This window comes from Ranitomeya imitator, chromosome 8, assembly GCF_032444005.1.
Source record: "Ranitomeya imitator isolate aRanImi1 chromosome 8, aRanImi1.pri, whole genome shotgun sequence".
Lineage (NCBI taxonomy): Eukaryota > Metazoa > Chordata > Amphibia > Anura > Dendrobatidae > Ranitomeya > Ranitomeya imitator.
In genome coordinates, this window is record NC_091289.1 from 9,753,420 (window position 1) to 9,776,250 (window position 22,831).

A 22,831-nucleotide genomic window follows, 5' to 3' on the forward strand; every position below is an offset into this window, starting at 1 on the left:
GGACATCATACTGTGTATAGGGGAGCTGTGGACCCATCATACTGTGTATAGGGGAGCAGTGGGGACATCATACTGTGTATAGGGGAGCTGTGGGCCCATCATACTATGTATAGGGAGCAATAGGGACATCATACTGTGTATAGGGCAGCAGTGGGGACATCATACTGTGTATAGGAGAGCTGTGGGGACATCATACTGTGAATAGGGGAGCAGTGGTGACATCATACTGTGTATAGGAGAGCAGTGGGGACATCATACTGTGAATAGGGGAGCTGTGGGGACATCATACTGTATATAGGGGAGCAGTGGGGACATCATACTGTGTATAGGAGAGCAGTTGGGACATCATACTGTGTATAGGGGAGCAGTGGGGACATCATACTGTGTATAGGGGAGCAGTGGGGACATCATACTGTGTATAGGGGAGCAGTGGGGACATCATACTGTGTATAGGAGAGCAGTGGGGACATCATACTGTGTATAGGGGAGCAGTGGGGACATCATACTGTGTATAGGGGAGCAGTGGGGACATCATACTGTGTATAGGAGAGCAGTGGGGACATCATACTGTGTATAGGGGAGCAGTGGGGACATCATACTGTGTATAGGAGAGCTGTGGGGACATCATACTGTGAATAGGGGAGCTGTGGGGACATCATACTGTGTATAGGGGAGCAGTGGTGACATCATACTGTGTATAGGGGAGCTGTGGTGACATCATACTGTGTATAGGGCAGCAGTGGTGACATCATACTGTGTATAGGGGAGCTGTGGGGACATCATACTGTGTATAGGGCAGCAGCGGTGACATCATACTGTGTATAGGGGAGCAGTGGGGACATCATACTGTGTATAGGGCAGCAGTGGTGACATCATACTGTTTATAGGGCATCAATGGGGACATCATTCTGTAAATAGGGAAGCTGTGGGCCCTTCATATTGTGTATGAGGTCCAACAATTTTGAGATTGGGGCTCTGCAACCAAGGAACAGGGGCACTGCGGACTCCATCATGCCGGAGACTGCAGAAAATATCAGTTCTTCGATATTTCCTACAGCCCCATAGACAATGAATGAAGCGGAGGCCGAGCAAGTGTGTGTACCTACAATGGGGTTGCGGCACCCTGTTCTCAGAATCCTGTGACTGAATGGTCCCAGCGGTTGGACACCCAAGATCAGTAAGTTTTCCCTTATAAGGGGAGAATTTATTACTTTGGGAATAACCCTTTAATGACCATCTTATAATCTGGACTATTTGATAATTTGGCGTTTATCAAAATCCATTGTTGGAACTTTACTGTATTCATATACAGACAGCTGCACTACATGTTGATATATATAATCTACATACACTTACACGCACATATATATATATATATATATATATATATATATATATATATATATACACACACACACATACTCATCAACAAACACATGTATATACTGTAGCAGAGCCAGGTAGGGCAGGGTTATGTCCTTATGTCCTAGCTCTGCAGGATTTGATTAGATACACCTGCCCATCTTTTTTTTACTAGAACTAGGACCTGTGGTCACTAGGTGAGTCAGTCTGCTGGATGGAGCAGAGCCGTGTGTGCTGCTGAGGAGTGACCAGCCAAATGCAAACAGTATCTGGGAGAGAGATGTGCCAGGGTCTCTGTCTGAATGGAGACTGCATGGGTCAGCTAGGAAAGCTGAGCAGTCTGGGTGTTGGATCTGCAGAGAACTGTGTGGAAGCTGCAGCCTGTTCAGTGTGAACTGTGCCGGAGTTGAACACTTCCATTTTACACTGGAAGCATTTGGAGCTCAGATTGAAGGGGAAACCGAGACTGGTGGGATCGGACCTCTTCTGTATATGAAGACAAAGGACGGTGCTCTGTTGGGCTGAGCCCGCACTGACATATATGCTGCTGAATTAACTGTTTAATAATATAATAATAATAATCTTTATTTATATAGCGCCAACATATTCCGCAGAGCTTTACAATTCAACTATTTACTTGCTGTGATACCTTTGTGCCCAGAAGACGCGGTTTCTGTTTTGGGTTTTTAATTACTTGGAGTTTTATGAAACTAATAAGACTGCAGCTGTTTGGACCAAACCACATTGCCTGTGTGAACGCTGCCTAATGCCTACACAAGAGTGTGGATCCCTACAATATATATATATATATATATATATAGTGTGACTAGAAATGGGGGAACCCGAACTTATGAGTTCAGCGTCCGTACTGGACAGTTACTGGTTGAAGTTCGGGTTCTGTTCTGGTGCCTGAACTTTGAAGTAAAGTTTGGGTCGGGAACCAGAACCTGCACTTCGCCTGTCCACCCATCCCTAATAGTGACACACTGGTGCATATTTTGTAACATATATACAGTATATATACACACACAATTATATATACACATGTACACATGATACATTTCCAGCTGGGGGGCCGCACTGGGATAAAGCCTCAGTGCACCCGCTGCAGAGACCTTCCCATCAATGAGACCCTCTGTTTCTTGCTCTTTGAGATGACATGTGCAGCTGGAGGAAGGGGGTGAGGGGCACATCTGCCGGAGAAAGGGCGACATCTGCATACTAGGTGGGTGAGGCTACGGGGGGGGGGGGGGGGGGGGCGCAGAGGCCGCAGTCTCACCCGGTGTCGTGATATAAAGGGACAGTGTGATGGGTTTTCCTATAAGCGCAGACAGAGCGTACTGAGCGCACCAATGTACATCACCGCTATAATGTGTATATAATGTATAATGAGGTCGTGGCATGTAAATGTAGGGGGTAAATCTATCTGGGGGTCCACTGCAAATATGTGGAGGTCTTGATAGACATTAAAGAATACCTTAGCCTGTAATGGCTGATAACAGCGAGCAGTAGCTTGCACTTATGTAAGGTTTGAGGATCAGGTGCACGTTCTGCAGGGCAGTAAATAATGACAGAGACCAGTATAGACCCCAGTACCTTGTGTACCCCTCCGGAGCTGCACTCCTCGCCTTCAGAGCTTCTCTGGTCCTCGTCAGACGTGATGTCCTCCATGTTGTTCATGGGGATGGGACAGACCTTGTAGGGCTCCGTGTAGGCACTGAACATAGAGAGACAATGTGTCAGCGGAAAGTATCAGGATAGAAATGTCCGCCATGGAACATTCAATCATTATTGTATCATTTTGCCTTAATTATCACAAAATTCCCACAAATTATAATAATAAAAATAATAACAGGGCGAACTCCCGGAGGAAGCGATTATCAAGGGGCTTTAAATGTCGCTCGTCCCAGCGGCCGGGACCCTGATATTTGCGCCAGATTTAAGCGTCAGTTTCTTCGCATCTTTACTTACTGCAATTTATCACTTGGATGATTTCACAAGTTTTTGTGACTTTTTTTTAAACCCTCCACACTGCATCTACTTAAGCTTCATTTTCACGGTCAGAGACGCCCAAATGTAAAATCAGCGCAAAATCAGAAAAAGCTGCACATTTCCTTTAGCAAAAATGTCGTGCATCAAAATGTGCTAATTTTGGATGATTAAATGCTGGAACAAAAGTCATGATACTTCTCTCCTCCAGGTGTGAATGGACCAGACAGACAGATGGATCCTGTGCTGTATCATCTAATCTCACAATTAGGCCGGTTTCACACGTCAGTGGCTCCGGTACGTGAGGTGACAGTTTCCTCAGATTACCGGCAACTTTATTTTAAAAACAAAAATAAATTTAAAAAAAAAGATTATTCATTCCTTCTCTCCAGCGAACGCTGCTGGAGAGAAGAAATGAATGGGGCTTCAGCACCACACGCGGGGGGGACAGCGCTTACTGTAGCGCTGTCTCCTGCACGGCACACGGACAACATCCGTGTGCGGTACGTGTTTTACACGGACCCATTGACTTTAATGGGTCCGAGTGATTCTTGCGCTCCCACGAACACTGACATGTCTCCGTGTTTTCCAAACGGACACACGGTCCGTGAAAACACGCTGACATGTGCAGAGACACATTGATTTTAATGTGTCTACGTGAGTCAGTGTCTCCGGTACGTGAGGAAACTGTCACCTCACGTACCGGAGCCACTGACGTGTGAAACTGGCCTCACCAGCAGCAATTCCACCTGTTCTGGAGGCACTAGTGGCCCCCTGACCTCTCGGCCCCTATGATATGTCCGCCCCTGCATTGCAGAGTCGCAGCCGCTGCCACCGCTCCTCATACAATTAAATCCTGGTCTCAGAAGACGAACGGACACATCAGGAGCAATAGAACAGGACAGCAAAGATATAGGGCGGTGATCACACAGCGCAGCGCCGCTATCCATAATGTTATTATTGAGGGGCGAGAGAAAATCGCCCCCTGGGGCAGCGGCTGATGGACGGCAGGGGACGTGGATGGTGAAGAATACCTTCCAATTAGAGCAAAGTATCAGGGGGGGCGAGGGCTGATTTATGAGGTCGCCTGACTTCTTACTAGTGGGGGCTTCATGTCTGCGGAGACAAAGATGACAATGTGCAAAAAAATCCCAATCACTGAACTGCACAATGGCAGCACTACAACTCCCATCATGTAATGTCACTAAATAATGAGCTGCTGTCTCCATGTATCTAAGCCTGGAAAACGTGATACTATCTCATGATCAATGTATGTAGGGTTATCATGTGTGATACAATGGATATAATGGAACTAGAGAGAGTACAAAGGAGGGCAACAAAATTAATAAAGGGGATGGGAGAACTACAATACCCAGATAGATTAGCGAAATTAGGATTATTTAGTCTAGAAAAAAGACGACTGAGGGGCGATCTAATAACCATGTATAAGTATATAAGGGGACAATACAAATATCTCGCTGAGGATCTGTTTATACCAAGGAAGGTGACGGGCACAAGGGGGCATTCTTTGCGTCTGGAGGAGAGAAGGTTTTTCCACCAACATAGAAGAGGATTCTTTACTGTTAGGGCAGTGAGAATCTGGAATTGCTTGCCTGAGGAGGTGGTGATGGCGAACTCAGTCGAGGGGTTCAAGAGAGGCCTGGATGTCTTCCTGGAGCAGAACAATATTGTATCATACAATTATTAGGTTCTGTAGAAGGACGTAGATCTGGGGATTTATTATGATGGAATATAGGCTGAACTGGATGGACAAATGGCTTTTTTCGGCCTTACTAACTATGTTACTATGTTATACTGTCTGCTGACCCTGTGTATCTAATCCTATCCTGTGTGATACTGTCTGCTGAGCCGTGTATCTAATCCTATCATATGTGATACTGACTGCTGACCCTGTGTATCTAATCCTATCCTGTGTTATACAAACTGCTGAGCTGTGCATCTAATCCTATCCTGTGTGATACTGTCTGCTGAGCCGTGTATCTAATCCGATACTGTGTGATACTGACTGCTGAGCTGTGTATCTAATCCTATCCTGTGTGATACTGTCTGCTGAGCCGTGTATCTAATCCTATCATATGTGATACTGACTGCTGACCATGTGTATCTAATCCTATCCTGTGTGATACTGACTGCTGAGCTGTGTATCTAATCCTATCCTGTGTGATACTGTCTGCTGAGCCGTGTATCTAATCCTATCATATGTGATACTGACTGCTGACCCTGTGTATCTAATCCTATCCTGTGTTATACAAACTGCTGAGCTGTGCATCTAATCCTATCCTGTGTGATACTGTCTGCTGAGCCGTGTATCCAATCCTATGCTGTGTGATACTGTCTGCTGAGCCGTGTATCTAATCCGATACTGTGTGATACTGACTGCTGAGCTGTGTATCTAATCCTATCCTGTGTGATACTGTCTGCTGAGCTGTGTATCTAATCCTATCCTGTGTGATACTGTTTGCTGAGCCGTGTATCTAATCCTATCCTGTGTGATACTGACTGCTGGACATGCTTGTAGATGCAGTGTGTGACTTGCGCACAGCTGACTTTCTGGCTGTGGTGTATGGGGGGTCAGTACATGATGCAGTAAGGGGTTAATAATTAATTGGGCAGCTTTCTCTGGGAGAAGTGTCAGATGAGCCGCAGGAGGCGCCCAGAGAAGCTTTCCTCCTCTCCACAGTCTCATCCCCTGATAATTCCTCTGCTTGTAGTAATGATATGGCTGAGTGATACCAGATTGTGGCTAGAGGGTGAATGAGGCCAAGATAAAAAAACACCAGGGAGAAGAAGCACCAGACCAGAGCTAACTGCATGCCAGCACCCAGCGTAATGTATGCCAGGGCACCGAGACAATGTACAGCATGACTAAGGATCACAGAATATATGTACACAGTGACTGCACCAGCAGAATAGTGAGTGCAGCTCTGGAGGAAAATTCAGGATGTAACTCAGGATCAGTAATGTATGTACACAGTGACTGCACCAGCAGAACAGTGAGTGCAGCTCTGGAGGATAATTCAGGATGTAACTCAGGATCAGTAATGTATGTACACAGTGACTGCACCAGCAGAATAGTGAGTGCAGCTCTGGGGTATAATACAGGATGTAACTCAGGATCAGTAATGTAATGTATGTACACAGTGACTGCACCAGCAGAATAGTGAGTGCAGCTCTGGAGTATAATACAGGATGTAACTCAGGATCAGTAATGTAATGTATGTACACAGTGACTGCACCAGCAGAATAGTGAGTGCAGCTCTGGGGTATAATACAGGATGTAACTCAGGATCAGTAATGTAATGTATGTACACAGTGACTGCACCAGCAGAATAGTGAGTGCAGCTCTGGAGTATAATACAGGATGTAACTCAGGATCAGTAATGTAATGTATGTACACAGTGACTGCACCAGCAGAATAGTGAGTGCAGCTCTGGAGGATAATTCAGGATGTAACTCAGGATCAGTAATGTATGTACACAGTGACTGCACCAGCAGAACAGTGAGTGCAGCTCTGGAGGATAATTCAGGATGTAACTCAGGATCAGTAATGTATGTACACAGTGACTGCACCAGCAGAATAGTGAGTGCAGCTCTGGGGTATAATACAGGATGTAACTCAGGATCAGTAATGTAATGTATGTACACAGTGACTGCACCAGCAGAATAGTGAGTGCAGCTCTGGGGTATAATACAGGATGTAACTCAGGATCAGTAATGTAATGTATGTACACAGTGACTGCACCAGCAGAATAGTGAGTGCAGCTCTGGAGTATAATACAGGATGTAACTCAGGATCAGTAATGTAATGTATGTACACAGTGACTGCACCAGCAGAATAGTGAGTGCAGCTCTGGGGTATAATACAGGATGTAACTCAGGATCAGTAATGTAATGTATGTACACAGTGACTGCACCAGCAGAATAGTGAGTGCAGCTCTGAAGTATAATACAGGATGTAACTCAGGATCAGTAATGTAATGTATGTACACAGTGACTGCACCAGCAGAATAGTGAGTGCAGCTCTGGAGGATAATTCAGGATGTAACTCAGGATCAGTAATGTATGTACACAGTGACTGCACCAGCAGAACAGTGAGTGCAGCTCTGGAGGATAATTCAGGATGTAACTCAGGATCAGTAATGTATGTACACAGTGACTGCACCAGCAGAATAGTGAGTGCAGCTCTGGGGTATAATACAGGATGTAACTCAGGATCAGTAATGTAATGTATGTACACAGTGACTGCACCAGCAGAATAGTGAGTGCAGCTCTGGAGTATAATACAGGATGTAACTCAGGATCAGTAATGTAATGTATGTACACAGTGACTGCACCAGCAGAATAGTGAGTGCAGCTCTGGAGGATAATTCAGGATGTAACTCAGGATCAGTAATGTATGTACACAGTGACTGCACCAGCAGAACAGTGAGTGCAGCTCTGGAGGATAATTCAGGATGTAACTCAGGATCGGTAATGTATGTACACAGTGACTGCACCAGCAGAATAGTGAGTGCAGCTCTGGGGTATAATACAGGATGTAACTCAGGATCAGTAATGTAATGTATGTACACAGTGACTGCACCAGCAGAATAGTGAGTGCAGCTCTGGAGGATAATTCAGGATGTAACTCAGGATCAGTAATGTATGTACACAGTGACTGCACCAGCAGAACAGTGAGTGCAGCTCTGGAGGATAATTCAGGATGTAACTCAGGATCAGTAATGTATGTACACAGTGACTGCACCAGCAGAATAGTGAGTGCAGCTCTGGGGTATAATACAGGATGTAACTCAGGATCAGTAATGTAATGTACAGTTAGGTCCATATATATTTGGACAGGGACAATATTTTTCTAATTTTGGTTATAGACATTACCACAATGAATTTTAAACAAAACAATTCAGATGCAGTTGACGTACAGACTTTCAGCTTTCATTTGAGGGTATCCACATTAAAATTGGATGAAGGGTTTAGGAGTTTCAGCTCCTTAACATGTACCATCCTGCTTTTAAAGGGACCAAAAGTAATTGGACAGATTCAATAATTTTAAATAAAATGTAAATTTTTAGTACTTGGTTGAAAATCCTTTGTTGGCAATGACTGCCTGAAGTCTTGAACGCATGGACATCATCAGACGCTGTGTTTCCTCCTTTTTGATGCTCGGCCTTCACTGTGGTGGTTTTCAGTTGCTGTTTGTTTGTGGGCCTTTCTGTCTGAAGTTTAGTCTTTAACAAGTGAAATGCTGCTCAATTGGGTTGAGATCAGGTGACTGACTTGGCCATTCAAGAATATTCCACTTCTTTGCTTTAATAAACTCCTGGGTTGCTTTGGCTTTATGTTTTGGGTCATTGTCCATCTGTAGTATGAAACGACGACCAATCAGTTTGGCTGCATTTGGCTGGATCTGAGCACACAGTATGGCGGCTCTGAATACCTCAGAATTCATTCGGCTGCTTCTGTCCTGTGTCACATCATCAATAAACACTAGTGACCCAGTGCCACTGGCAGCCATGCATGCCCGCGCCATCACACTGCCTCCGCCGGGTTTTACAGATGATGTGGTATGCTTTGGACCATGAGCTGTACCACGCCTTCACTATACTCTTCTCTGTCCATCATTCTGGTAGAGGTTGATCTTGGTTTCATCTGTCCATAGAATGTTCTTCCAGAACTGTGCGGCTTTTTAGATGTTTTTTAGCCTTTTTATTCTTGATGCTTATGAGTGGCTGCACCGTGCAGTGAACCCTCTGTAGTTACTTTCATGCAGTCTTCTCTTTATGGTAGATTTGGATATTGATACGCCGACCTCCTGGAGAGTGTTGTTCACTTGGTCGGCTGTTGTGAAGGGGTTTCTCTTCACCCTGGAGATTATTCTGCGATCATCCACCTCTGTTGTCTTCCGTGGGCACCCAAGTCTTTTTGCATTGATGAGTTCACCAGAGCTTTCTTTCTTTCTCAGGATGAACCAAACTGTAGATTTTACCACTCCTAATATTGTAGCAATTTCTCGGATGTTTTTTTTTCTGTTTTCGCAGCTTAAGGATGGCTTGTTTCACCTACATGGAGAGCTCCTTTGACCGCATGTTTACCTCACAGCAAAACCTTCCAAATGCAGCACCACACCTCAAATCAACTCCAGGCCTTTTATCTGCTTAATTGAGAATGACATAACAAAGGGATTCCCCACACCTGTCCATGAAATAGCCTTGGAGTCAATTGTCCAATTACTTTTGGTCCCTTTAAAAACAGGGTGGCACATGTTAAGGAACTGAAACTCCTAAACCTTTCATCCAATTTTAATGTGCATACCCTCACATGAAAGCTGAAAGTCTGACCTTCAACTGCATCTGAACTGTTTTGTTTAAAATTCATTGTGGTAATGTCTATAACCAAAATTAGAAAAATGTTGTCTCTGTCCAAATATATATGGACCTAACTGTATGTACACAGTGACTGCACCAGCAGAATAGTGAGTGCAGCTCTGGAGTATAATACAGGATGTAACTCAGGATCAGTAATGTAATGTATGTACACAGTGACTGCACCAGCAGAATAGTGAGTGCAGCTCTGGGGTATAATACAGGATGTAACTCAGGATCAGTAATGTAATGTATGTACACAGTGACTGCACCAGCAGAATAGTGAGTGCAGCTCTGAAGTATAATACAGGATGTAACTCAGGATCAGTAATGTAATGTATGTACACAGTGACTGCACCAGCAGAATAGTGAGTGCAGCTCTGGAGGATAATTCAGGATGTAACTCAGGATCAGTAATGTATGTACACAGTGACTGCACCAGCAGAACAGTGAGTGCAGCTCTGGAGGATAATTCAGGATGTAACTCAGGATCAGTAATGTATGTACACAGTGACTGCACCAGCAGAATAGTGAGTGCAGCTCTGGGGTATAATACAGGATGTAACTCAGGATCAGTAATGTAATGTATGTACACAGTGACTGCACCAGCAGAATAGTGAGTGCAGCTCTGGAGGATAATTCAGGATGTAACTCAGGATCAGTAATGTAATGTATGTACACAGTGACTGCACCAGCAGAATAGTGAGTGCAGCTCTGGGGTATAATACAGGATGTAACTCAGGATCAGTAATGTAATGTATGTACACAGTGACTGCACCAGCAGAATAGTGAGTGCAGCTCTGGAGTATAATACAGGATGTAACTCAGGATCAGTAATGTAATGTATGTACACAGTGACTGCACCAGCAGAATAGTGAGTGCAGCTCTGGAGGATAATTCAGGATGTAACTCAGGATCAGTAATGTATGTACACAGTGACTGCACCAGCAGAACAGTGAGTGCAGCTCTGGAGGATAATTCAGGATGTAACTCAGGATCAGTAATGTATGTACACAGTGACTGCACCAGCAGAATAGTGAGTGCAGCTCTGGGGTATAATACAGGATGTAACTCAGGATCAGTAATGTAATGTATGTACACAGTGACTGCACCAGCAGAATAGTGAGTGCAGCTCTGGAGTATAATACAGGATGTAACTCAGGATTAGTAATGTAATGTATGTACACAGTGACTGCACCAGCAGAATAGTGAGTGCAGCTCTGGAGGATAATTCAGGATGTAACTCAGGATCAGTAATGTATGTACACAGTGACTGCACCAGCAGAACAGTGAGTGCAGCTCTGGAGGATAATTCAGGATGTAACTCAGGATCAGTAATGTATGTACACAGTGACTGCACCAGCAGAATAGTGAGTGCAGCTCTGGGGTATAATACAGGATGTAACTCAGGATCAGTAATGTAATGTATGTACACAGTGACTGCACCATCAGAATAGTGAGTGCAGCTCTGGGGTATAATACAGGATGTAACTCAGGATCAGTAATGTAATGTATGTACACAGTGACTGCACCAGCAGAACAGTCAGTGCAGCTCTGGAGGATAATACAGGATGTAACTCAGGATCAGTAATGTATGTACACAGTGACTGCACCAGCAGAATAGTGAGTGCAGCTCTGGGGTATAATACAGGATGTAACTCAGGATCAGTAATGTAATGTATGTACACAGTGACTGCACCAGCAGAACAGTGAGTGCAGCTCTGGAGGATAATACAGGATGTAACTCAGGATCAGTAATGTATGTACACAGTGACTGCACCAGCAGAATAGTGAGTGCAGCTCTGGGGTATAATACAGGATGTAACTCAGGATCAGTAATGTAATGTATGTACACAGTGACTGCACCAGCAGAATAGTGAGTGCAGCTCTGGGGTGTAATACAGGATGTAACTCAGGATCAGTAATGTACAGTGGGGCAAAAAAAGTATTTAGTCAGTCAGCAATAGTGCAAGTTCCACCACTTAAAAAGATGAGAGGCGTCTGTAATTTACATCATAGGTAGACCTCAACTATGGGAGACAAACTGAGAAAAAAAAATCCAGAAAATCACATAGTCTTTTTTTTTTATCATTTTTTTGCATATTATGGTGGAAAATAAGTATTTGGTCAGAAACAAACAATCAAGATTTCTGGCTCTCACAGACCTGTAACTTCTTCTTTAAGAGTCTCCTCTTTCCTCCACTCATTACCTGTAGTAATGGCACCTGTTTAAACTTGTTATCAGTATAAAAAGACACCTGTGCACACCCTCAAACAGTCTGACTCCAAACTTCTCTATGGTGAAGACCAAAGAGCTGTCAAAGGACACCAGAAACAAAATTGTAGCCCTGCACCAGGCTGGGAAGACTGAATCTGCAATAGCCAACCAGCTTGGAGTGAAGAAATCAACAGTGGGAGCAATAATTAGAAAATGGAAGACATACAAGACCATTGATAATCTCCCTCGATCTGGGGCTCCACGCAAAATCCCACCCCGTGGGGTCAGAATGATCACAAGAACGGTGAGAAAAAATCCCAGAACTACGCGGGGGGACCTAGAGAATGAACTGCAGAGAGCTGGGACCAATGTAACAAGGCCTACCATAAGTAACACACTACGCCACCATGGACTCAGATCCTGCAGTGCCAGACGTGTCCCATTGCTTAAGCCAGTACATGTCCGGGCCCGTCTGAAGTTTGCTAGAGAGCATTTGGATGATCCAGAGGAGTTTTGGGAGAATGTCCTATGGTCTGATGAAACCAAACTGGAACTGTTTGGTAGAAACACAACTTGTCGTGTTTGGAGGAAAAAGAATACTGAGTTGCATCCATCAAACACCATACCTACTGTAAAGCATGGTGGTGGAAACATCATGCTTCGCGGCTGTTTCTCTGCAAAGGGGCCAGGACGACTGATCCGGGTACATGAAAGAATGAATGGGGCCATGTATCGTGAGATTTTGAGTGCAAACCTCCTTCCATCAGCAAGGGCATTGAAGATGAAACGTGGCTGGGTCTTTCAACATGACAATGATCCAAAGCACACCGCCAGGGCAACGAAGGAGTGGCTTCGTAAGAAGCATTTCAAGGTCCTGGAGTGGCCTAGCCAGTCTCCAGATCTCAACCCTATAGAAAACCTTTGGAGGGAGTTGAAAGTCCGTGTTGCCAAGTGAAAAGCCAAAAACATCACTGCTCTAGAGGAGATCTGCATGGAGGAATGGGCCAACATACCAACAACAGTGTGTGGCAACCTTGTGTAGACTTACAGAAAACGTTTGACCTCTGTCATTGCCAACAAAGGATATATTACAAAGTATTGAGATGAAATTTTGTTTCTGACCAAATACTTATTTTCCACCATAATATGCAAATAAAATGTTAAAAAAACAGACAATGTGATTTTCTGGATTTTTTTTTCTCAGTTTGTCTCCCATAGTTGAGGTCTACCTATGATGTAAATTACAGACGCCTCTCATCTTTTTAAGTGGTGGAACTTGCACTATTGCTGACTGACTAAATACTTTTTTGCCCCACTGTATGTACACAGTGACTCCACCAGCAGAATAGTGAGTGCAGCTCTGGAGTATAATACAGGATGTAACTCAGGATCAGTGATGTAATGTATGTACACTGTGACTGCACCAGCAGAATAGTGAGTGCAGCTCTGGAGTATAATACAGGATGTAACTCAGGATCAGTGATGTAATGTATGTACACAGTGACTGCACCAGCAGAATAGTGAGTGCAGCTCTGGGGTGTAATACAGGATGTAACTCAGGATCAGTAATGTATGTACACAGTGACTCCACCAGCAGAATAGTGAGTGCAGCTCTGGAGTATAATACAGGATGTAACTCAGGATCAGTGATGTAATGTATGTACACAGTGACTGCACCAGCAGAATAGTGAGTGCAGCTCTGGAGTATAATACAGGATGTAACTCAGGATCAGTGATGTAATGTATGTACACAGTGACTGCACCAGCAGAATAGTGAGTGCAGCTCTGGGGTGTAATACAGGATGTAACTCAGGATCAGTAATGTATGTACACAGTGACTCCACCAGCAGAATAGTGAGTGCAGCTCTGGAGTATAATACAGGATGTAACTCAGGATCAGTGATGTAATGTATGTACACAGTGACTGCACCAACAGAATAGTGAGTGCAGCTCTGGAGTATAATACAGGATGTAACTCAAGATCAGTAATGTAATGTATGTACACAGTGTCTGCACCAGCAGAATAGTGAGTGCAGCTCTGGAGTGTAATACAGGATGTAACTCAGGATCAGTAATGTAATGTATGTACACAGTGACTGCGCCAGCACAATAGTGAGTGCAGCTCTGGGGTATAATACAGGAGGTAACTCAGGATCAGTAATGTAATGTATGTACACAGTGACTGCACCAGCACAATAGTGAGTGCAGCTCTGGGGTATGATACAGGGTCAGTAATGTTTGCAGACACTGACGTGGTGTGGACTGTGACGTGATTTCTTGGACTCTCATCATTGTGGCGGTATAAAATAAAACCAATGCTAATCTGAATGTTCCCGCCTCTTGTCAGATCGCGAACATTTTACACTAATTATGATTAAAACATAAAATCCAACAATCAGGAAACTCTATGATGTAATTGGTGTTGCAATGAGGAAATGTTCTGCTTTTTTGCCAGTAAGGGCCATGAACCTGGGATATTTAACCCTGCGATCGTCATCCGGTCATGAAGGGGTTACAAACAATCAGTGTCCTCGTTAATGCACACGCCTTTCCCACCGCCAGAGACCCTTGTGCTGCATTTCCTGTAAACAGGGAGTCTTTTCCTCCCTAGAGATAACCTGGCAATGAACCGCAGGAGAGTGACATTGGGCGGGCGGCACACCCTGGACCACTCTGAGCCAAGGCTGTCACACAGTGCCCAATAACCCCTTCACCTCCCAAGTCATCTAAGAGTTAAAAAAAATTTAATTGTAATAATTCTAAATTAAAAAATACACTGGCGGCATAAATGAGCAATTCCTGTTCCTGCAGCATCAGGTGCATTAAGGCGACACATCCGGGATGGAGACCCTCAGGGTAGAGAACAGGAATCACTGCACTGTAAAAAGTTCTGCCACTTTCTAATAGACTTTAGGACTGATACATTATTGCTCTTGCGCCTTAGTATTTCTATTTTTTTATGTTAGCCGCCTGTTTTTCATTTGTGCCTTTTTGTAAGTCTATTATCAATGTGTTCGCCTGTTCTTTTCATTTTTGCCTTTGAGGCCGTGGTTTGGGGTTTCCAGAAGTTTGACTGACACATCACTTGCAACTTTTTTTTGCTACATTTTTGTGTGGATGTACTCCGAGTCCAACTCCCTCTCTTTTGGGCAAATTTTGAACCATTTTACAAGAGAAAGAGTGTCTGGTTTTGTACTAAATGCATGAACCGCATGCACAATTTTGAATTATTTGGCGCAAAAATATCAACGAATACCATAACACGAAAAAAGTAAAGTAACTAAAATGATTTATCAGGACTTTTATGTATGCATTCTTGATGTTTCCAAGATCTCTGCTTCCTGTTAGTGAACTGAAACTTTCTGAACATATTTTAAATAACCTTTCACAACTGAGGGTTTGCAGCCATTTTAGCTCATGTACACAATAATTTATCACAGTGGGTCCTTAGGCCATCACTCTATGGCTGGTACGGGTCCTTGAGTACCTGCAAAATTCCACTACTGCTGCTTATTTCAGCACCCAAGACAGCGATCACAGTACCAGGCAAAGTCACAGTACTAGACACAGCTTTAGTACCAGGCATAGCCTCAGTACCAGGCACAGCCACAGTATCAGGCACAGCTTCAGTACCAGGCAAAGTCACAGTACTAGGCACAGCTTTAGTACCAGGCATAGCCTCAGTATCAGGCACAGCCACAGTATCAGGCACAGCTTCAGTACCAGGAAGTCACAGTACTAGGCACAGTTTTAGTACCAGGCATAGCGTCAGTACCAGGCACAGCCACAGTATCAGGCACAGCTTCAGTACCAGGAAAAGTCACAGTACTAGGCACAGCTTTAGTACCAGGCATAGCCTCAGTATCAGGCACAGCCACAGTATCAGGCACAGCTTTAGTACCATGAAGTCACAGTACTAGGCACAGTTTTAGTACCAGGCATAGCGTCAGTACCAGGCACAGCCACAGTATCAGGCACAGCTTCAGTACCAGGGAAAGTCACAGTACTAGGCACAGCTTTAGTACCAGGCATAGCCTCATTACCTGGCACAGCCACAGTATCAGGTGCAGCTTCAGTACCAGGCAAAGTCACAGTACTAGGCACAGATTTAGTACCAGGCATAGCGTCAGTACCAGGCACAGCCACAGTATCAGGCACAGCTTCAGTACCAGGCAAAGTCACAGTACTAGGCACAGCCTTAGTACCAGTCACAACCATAATATGAGACACAGCCTCGGTACCAGGAACATTTGGGGCTGTAGGTCTTGAGAGAACATATCAGTGGTGGGACCCCAGCTGACAGCCTATACTAATGGTAGTCCATGTATGTAACATCCTGGAAACCCCCCTTAATTGAAGACTGATACAATTTATCAGTGCAATGAAATGTATCAAACTATCAGGAAGGAGAGTGAATCGTATGACTTTCTTTCCTCATAGTTTTTCATGTTAGTTTGTATCATCTGATCGGTTCTGTGAAGTGAGATGAGTGCGGCAGAGAGACGGTTAATGGTTTCTTGGAGCAAAGCATCAGGATTAGGAAAGAAAATGTTCCAAATTAGCAGTACAATCAAAGTCCGAAACGGAAGCGAGAGGAACACGTGGTCCATAGACGGCTCATTATTCCAGTGAGAGCGTGTTCAGCATGGGCATTAATGAGAAGCCATGTGACTTCACCCACCACGTCGCGGCTGGACACCCTGACTCTGCTCCGACCTGCGCTACCTACGTGGGCACCGCCAATACGGCCATTCTATGGCCATGGATTCACAGTCAGTGGAGAAGCTATAGAAGGTGCAGAAGTAGCAGCTATACACCGGCCCTGGTGCCTCAGGGGCCACAGTGGCCCTTGTACCATATAAGAAGCCACCAGTATTATAAATGGCATAAGGAAGGTGGTGACATGCTACAGATTTTGCATTTCGTTCCCAGGGGCTACAAGTTGTATGATGTCACTCTTACCATTTATCTGGGTGGTCCCGGAATATTGATGGATTATCTGGACAACCCATTAATTGGGCATTCACTCACAGTATAGTGCTTTGCCAAGAAAGAGATACTCTACCCTTATTATGTAGCTATAAAGGTCCCACCGGACCACCAGGGACTATAAAGGAGGATACTTTCCCTGCAGGATTATTTGGGATAATAAGCACCCTGGTCTATCAGGGCTCAGACCACCAAAGATACACAGTAAGTAGTATGTAATGGTCAGGTAGCCCGTGAAGACCTTAAAGTTACACCTCTGCTAGGCTCCTCTACTGGACACCAGGGAATCTCTCCCACCAGATTGTCAGACTCTCACCAACACTTGACCGTCAGGGATTATGGGATCCCAGCAGAACCACAAAGCAGTATAAAAGAAAATAAACTGTTCTCGAGACCATTAGGAATCATAAGCCCCCTGGGCCACCAGGGCTCAGGCTCACGAATACACTACTATAAATCCTAATATGCCATGACCAGGTAGCCCAGGACCTCAGCTCACCTTCCCTACTGGACATCGGGAATATAACCAAGCCCTCCCATCAGAAAATTACATTAGAACCGAAAACAGAACAGAAAGTGTTAAATGATCCTCATAGGACCTAGAGGAAGTATAAACAAAGAATCAATTCTCCTCTCGATCATTAGGGATAACAGTATCCCAGAGATCCCCACGGGACCACCATGAAATGAAGAGAAGAATACATTCTACTCCGGACCATTAGGGGTCATAGAAGTCTCTCAATTGGACCACCAGGTATCTAACAACCACTTGAACATCAAGCACTATAATCTACAGTAAGCCAAAAGGGATCTATAAGATTCCCACAAGATCACTAGAGGGTGTAAAGAAAACTAAATATGACTCTGGATCATTAGGACTAAAAGAACACTGAACCACCAGGGCTCAGACAACCACTTAACACCAGGGATAATAATCTACACTAGACCAGCAGGGACTATAATATTCCCACAAGACCACTAGGAGATGTAGAGAAGATCAAACTTGACTTTGGACTATGATAGGTGATAGACATCCTGGACCACCAGGGCTCAGGCAACCACTTGAATATCAGGGACTACGACCAACCACACTTGATTGTAATAAGCAACACAAGACCAGCAGGGATTATGAGAATCCCACTGGACCCCTATTAAGTATGAAGAAGAATACATTCTGCTCTGGACCATAATGGATACTAGACTTCCTGGCGACTATTGCTTGGACACCACTAGGCCATCAGGGACAATGCGGAAAACCACAACTGTGCCCAATACTTTGATGTAAGGTTTTACAACGGTTCTACTGCAGGAAAAGTTACATCTGTATTTTTACTTGGCATAAAATGGGTTAAAGCTGGTGGAATCTTAATTAATGCACCTAATTAAAACAATGAAAAGGTTATCTGATGAGCGTCTCCGATGGCGAACAGACATCGCCTCTTAAGTATATTTTACCATTCATTAATTCTAATTGATCTATAAAGATACGAAGCTTTGATGTCTGTCACAATGTTAACAACTTATAAAACCCCCTCCTGTAAAACCGCTAATAAAACTTTCCTAATGAGCCAATAAACCGAAAATACAAATTGACTTTTTATTAAAGAGCGATGGTAAAATTCCTATAATCTGACACCTAATGGCCCAAAGAACCCAATGATCTGGCACCTACACCTAAAGTAGAAAGCGCCTGAAGGCCCAGAATCTGCGGTGTCTATAGCTGCAGACATGACTACCTGGAGATCATCACGCGTATCTTCCCATCCCCCACATACTGTGATCTGGATCTCGTCCTATTAAGTTCTGCTCCATTTGGACACTATTTTTAATTGGCAATGTCTTAGCTACATTGTTTATTGGGGTCTAAGGTCGTCTAGGATCCAACTCCTGACTTAGGAGAGGTTCAGGCTGTGACTGCGTCTCTCCTCCATGCTTTACACAGAAGCACTGCTTGCTACATCTAATTGTAAAACGTCACTTATTTTCACAATTAGAAGTTTATTATTGTTGCTTCCACTTTACATAATCCTCTGCGAACTAAACACATCAGCAGGCAAATCTCTTCAGTCCTGATAGTTTTTTAGGCCAGTCTCACACGTCCAGATAATTCCGGTACCGGAAAAATCGGTACCGGAATTATCCGTGTCCGTGAGCTCACGTAGGCCATCCGTGTGGCACACGTGCGGCAGCCGTGTGCCGCCCGTGTGCCGACTGGGTACCACACGGAGCGTGCAGGAGACACCGCTAGAGATAAGCGCTGTCCCCTGCATCTGGTGCTGAAGCCGCCATGGTGCTGAAGCCGCCATTCATATCTTCTCTCCAGCAGCGTTCGCTGGAGAGAAGGTATGAAAAATCCTTTTTTCTTTTTTTTTTCGTGTTTAAAATAGAGATCCCTGGCCCCTCCCCCCTCTCACCCCCTGTGCGCCCGCCCGCTGTTAATAAAATACTCACCCGGCTCCCTCGCAGCGTCCTCTCAGCGCCAGCTTCTCTTGTATGAGCGGTCACGTGGTGCCTTCCATTACAGTCATGAATATGCGGCTCCACCCCTATGGGAGGTGGAGCCGCATATTCATGACTGTAATCGGCGGCACCACGTGACCTCTCATACAAGAGAAGCTGGCGCTGAGAGGACGCTGCGAGGGAACCGGGTGAGTATTTTATTAACAGCGGGCGGGCGCACAGGGGTGGGAGGGGGGAGGGGCCAGGGATCTTTATTTTAAACACGAAAAAAAAAAAGAAAAAAGGATTTTTCATATCTTCTCTCCAGCGAACGCTGCTGGAGAGAAGATATGAATGGCGGCTTCAGCACCACGCTGGGGGGACAGCGCTTACTGTAGCGCTGTCTCCTGCATGGCATACGGACTGCACACGGACAGCGTCCGTGTGCGGTACGTGTTTTACACGGACCCATTAACTTTAATGGGTCCGTGCAATCCGTGCGCTCCCACGAACACTAACATGTCTCCATGTGTTGCACACGGACACACGGTCCGTGAAAACACGCTGACATGTGCAGAGACACATTGATTTCAATGTGTCTACGTGAGTCAGTGTCTCCGGTACGTGAGGAAACTGTCACCTCACGTACTGGAGCCACTGACGTGTGAAACCGGCCTGAACTAAACACATCAGCAGGTAAATTTCTTCAGTCCTGATAGTTTGTTACAATGTGTCAGCGCAGATAAGATGTCGGACTGGAGCACAGATGGTTGTTTAGACTGGATATGACTGGAACAAACCATCAGCTGTGAAAAGTATTAGGTTATGTTCACAGGGTGCATTTTGCAGCATTTTTTAATTTTTAATGAAAATTAAAAATAGCTTTTAGAGAACCAGCAAAAGCCTCAAGATCTCAGAAATCTCATGCACACAATTGCTTATTTTCCTGTTAGTTAGTTTCTTTCTCTGAATTCTCTTGCATTTTTGCAGCATTTTTTGCACTTTTTCATTGCTTTCTATGGTGAAAAAAAAGCTGCATAAACGCTGAAAAAACTGACGAGCGTCAAATTTAAAAAAAGAGCAGTTTTCCAATTCTGAAAATTTTTTTCAGCGTTTATGCAGCTTTTTTTTTCACCATAGAAAGCAATGAAAAAGTGCAAAAAATGCTGCAAAAATGCAAGAGAATTCAGAGAAAAAAACTAACTTTATTAAACATGTACTACAGACAAATGACACGTATAACCTGCACCAAAGAAGTAGCAAAACAAAAGCTTTTTTTACTGCCAAGAGAGCAGGTTTTGGCTGCAGAAAATAATGCAGCAAAAATGCAACGTGTGAACATAGCCTTAAGTTGCAACAGGTTTTCATCCTCTTGAAGTAAACAAGATTGTTCTTATTCATTGACAGCAAGCAGAGATCTTAAAAAACCGTAAATGGTGCTGCATATAAACATGGACTTATATTTCTTACAGCTGAGGGTTTGCTACAGTTGTTTCTAGTCCACACTTTCCTCTGTGAGCTGAACATAAGTAGAAATCTCTCCTGTCCTGATAATCTGTTACAATGTATCAGTGCGGGGGAAACTGTATCAGTCTGGGGTCTGTTTAGCTCACAGACTGGATACAAATGTAGCAAACGTCCAGCTGTGAAAATAAATACTCTGCACAGGTTTTCTTCTCAGGATGCGGTTACACGACTGCGACAGGGACTGGACCCACAACCGTAAGGAATTTTTTCAGATTTCTACTATTTCTATACAGTTTACATCCTGATGATTATCCAGTGATAATTAATGCATTTTCCAAGAGAAGAAAACCGCAGGATCCTTATCCAGCCAAGACAAGTGAAACAGTGAAGATGGGAAGTTTTATCATCCAAGTCATGTGCGACCTATGGGAATTGATCCCACTGCTTCCCTATGACGCCCCCTATAGGCAGGTTTGCAATCCTCAATATCCCTATGTGATTATTTAGGGAGAGTCACCTCAGGCCGGGGATTATCCTATAGGAATATTTATTTCACATGGAGATAAGTGGCAAAATCTGAGTTTGCAGCCGCTTATCTCAGTCTATGTAAATAGCTGCATCGATCGCTATCTAACGTCTGTGGCCACCGGCTACATCTCAGTCCCATTAGAGGAGGCCAGAACTGTGAAATTATGTTTGATAGATCTTAAATTGGGGCTCCTGGTATTTGGCACATTGGATAAGTAGTCCATGGGGGGCTATAAGATGGTGGATTTGCTCCCCACCCCCGTCTTGCTGCTTACTGAGCATTTTTCAGCAAACTCTCGCAGTACTAGCGAGATATGGTGCAATAAGCACAATCTTGCTGCAATGTCATTAAACAGCTATTAAATAAGATATACAAATGAAAAGAAACAGTTGCAGTTTGGTTTCAATGGCAGCCCTGCAGCTGTTCTTCCTCGCAACGGCTTCTTTCAATAACCATTATTGACACGCGCCTGTCCGCAACCGCTGTTTATAACTAAAAGTGCTGAATTCTGGAAAGTGAAGATAGAATGTGAGAATGGAAGACAAGAAAAAAAACATTGTTCTAAGAGAACGATCGCACACCGATCCAAAGTAACACCTTCACTTACAAAACCACCTGAAACAGAGCCAGACATTACAAGGGCCAAATAAACAATGGAAGGGTAGGTTATGTAGAAATAGGAAAATGTACAAATACGTAACTAATATAATACTGCCCCTATGTACAAGAATATAACTACTATAATACTGCCCTTATATACAAGAATATAACTACTATAATACTGCTCCCTATGTACAAGAATATAACTACTATAATACTGCTCCTATGTGCAAGAATATAACTACTATAATACTGCCCCTATGTGCAAGAATATAACTACTATAATACTGCTCCTATGTGCAAGAATATAACTACTATAAGACTGCTCCTATGTGCAAGAATATAACTACTATAATACTGCCCCTATGTGCAAGAATATAACGACTATAATACTGCTCCTATGTGCAAGAATATAACGACTATAATACTGCTCCTATGTGCAAGAATATAACGACTATAATACTGCTCCTATGTGCAAGAATATAACTACTATAATACTGCTCCTATGTACAAGAATATAACTACTATAATACTACCCCTATGTACAAGAATATAACTACTATAATACTGCTCCTATGTACAAGAATATAAATACTATAATACTGCCCCTATGTACAAGAATATAACTACTATAATACTGCCCCTATGTACAAGAATATAACTACTATAATACTGCCCCTATGTACAAGAATATAACGACTATAATACTGCCCCTATGTACTAGAATATAACTACTATAATACTGCTCCTATGTACAAGAATATAAATACTATAATACTGCCCCTATGTACAAGAATATAACTACTATAATACTGCTCCTATGTACAAGAATATAACTACTATAATACTACCCCTATG

The 22,831-nt window shown here is 43.8% G+C and overlaps 1 protein-coding gene across 2 annotated transcripts in view; it reads right to left on the minus strand.

The window, feature by feature from the left end:
• FGD5 (FYVE, RhoGEF and PH domain containing 5) overlaps window positions 1-22,831 on the minus strand; it is a 92,327-nt gene that overhangs the window by 56,048 nt on the left and 13,448 nt on the right. For both annotated transcript variants that reach the window (XM_069736245.1, XM_069736244.1), the window contains exon 3: window positions 2,959-3,079. In XM_069736245.1, the coding sequence (XP_069592346.1) occupies window positions 2,959-3,079 (121 nt within the window). The remainder of the gene's footprint in view (window positions 1-2,958; window positions 3,080-22,831) is intronic.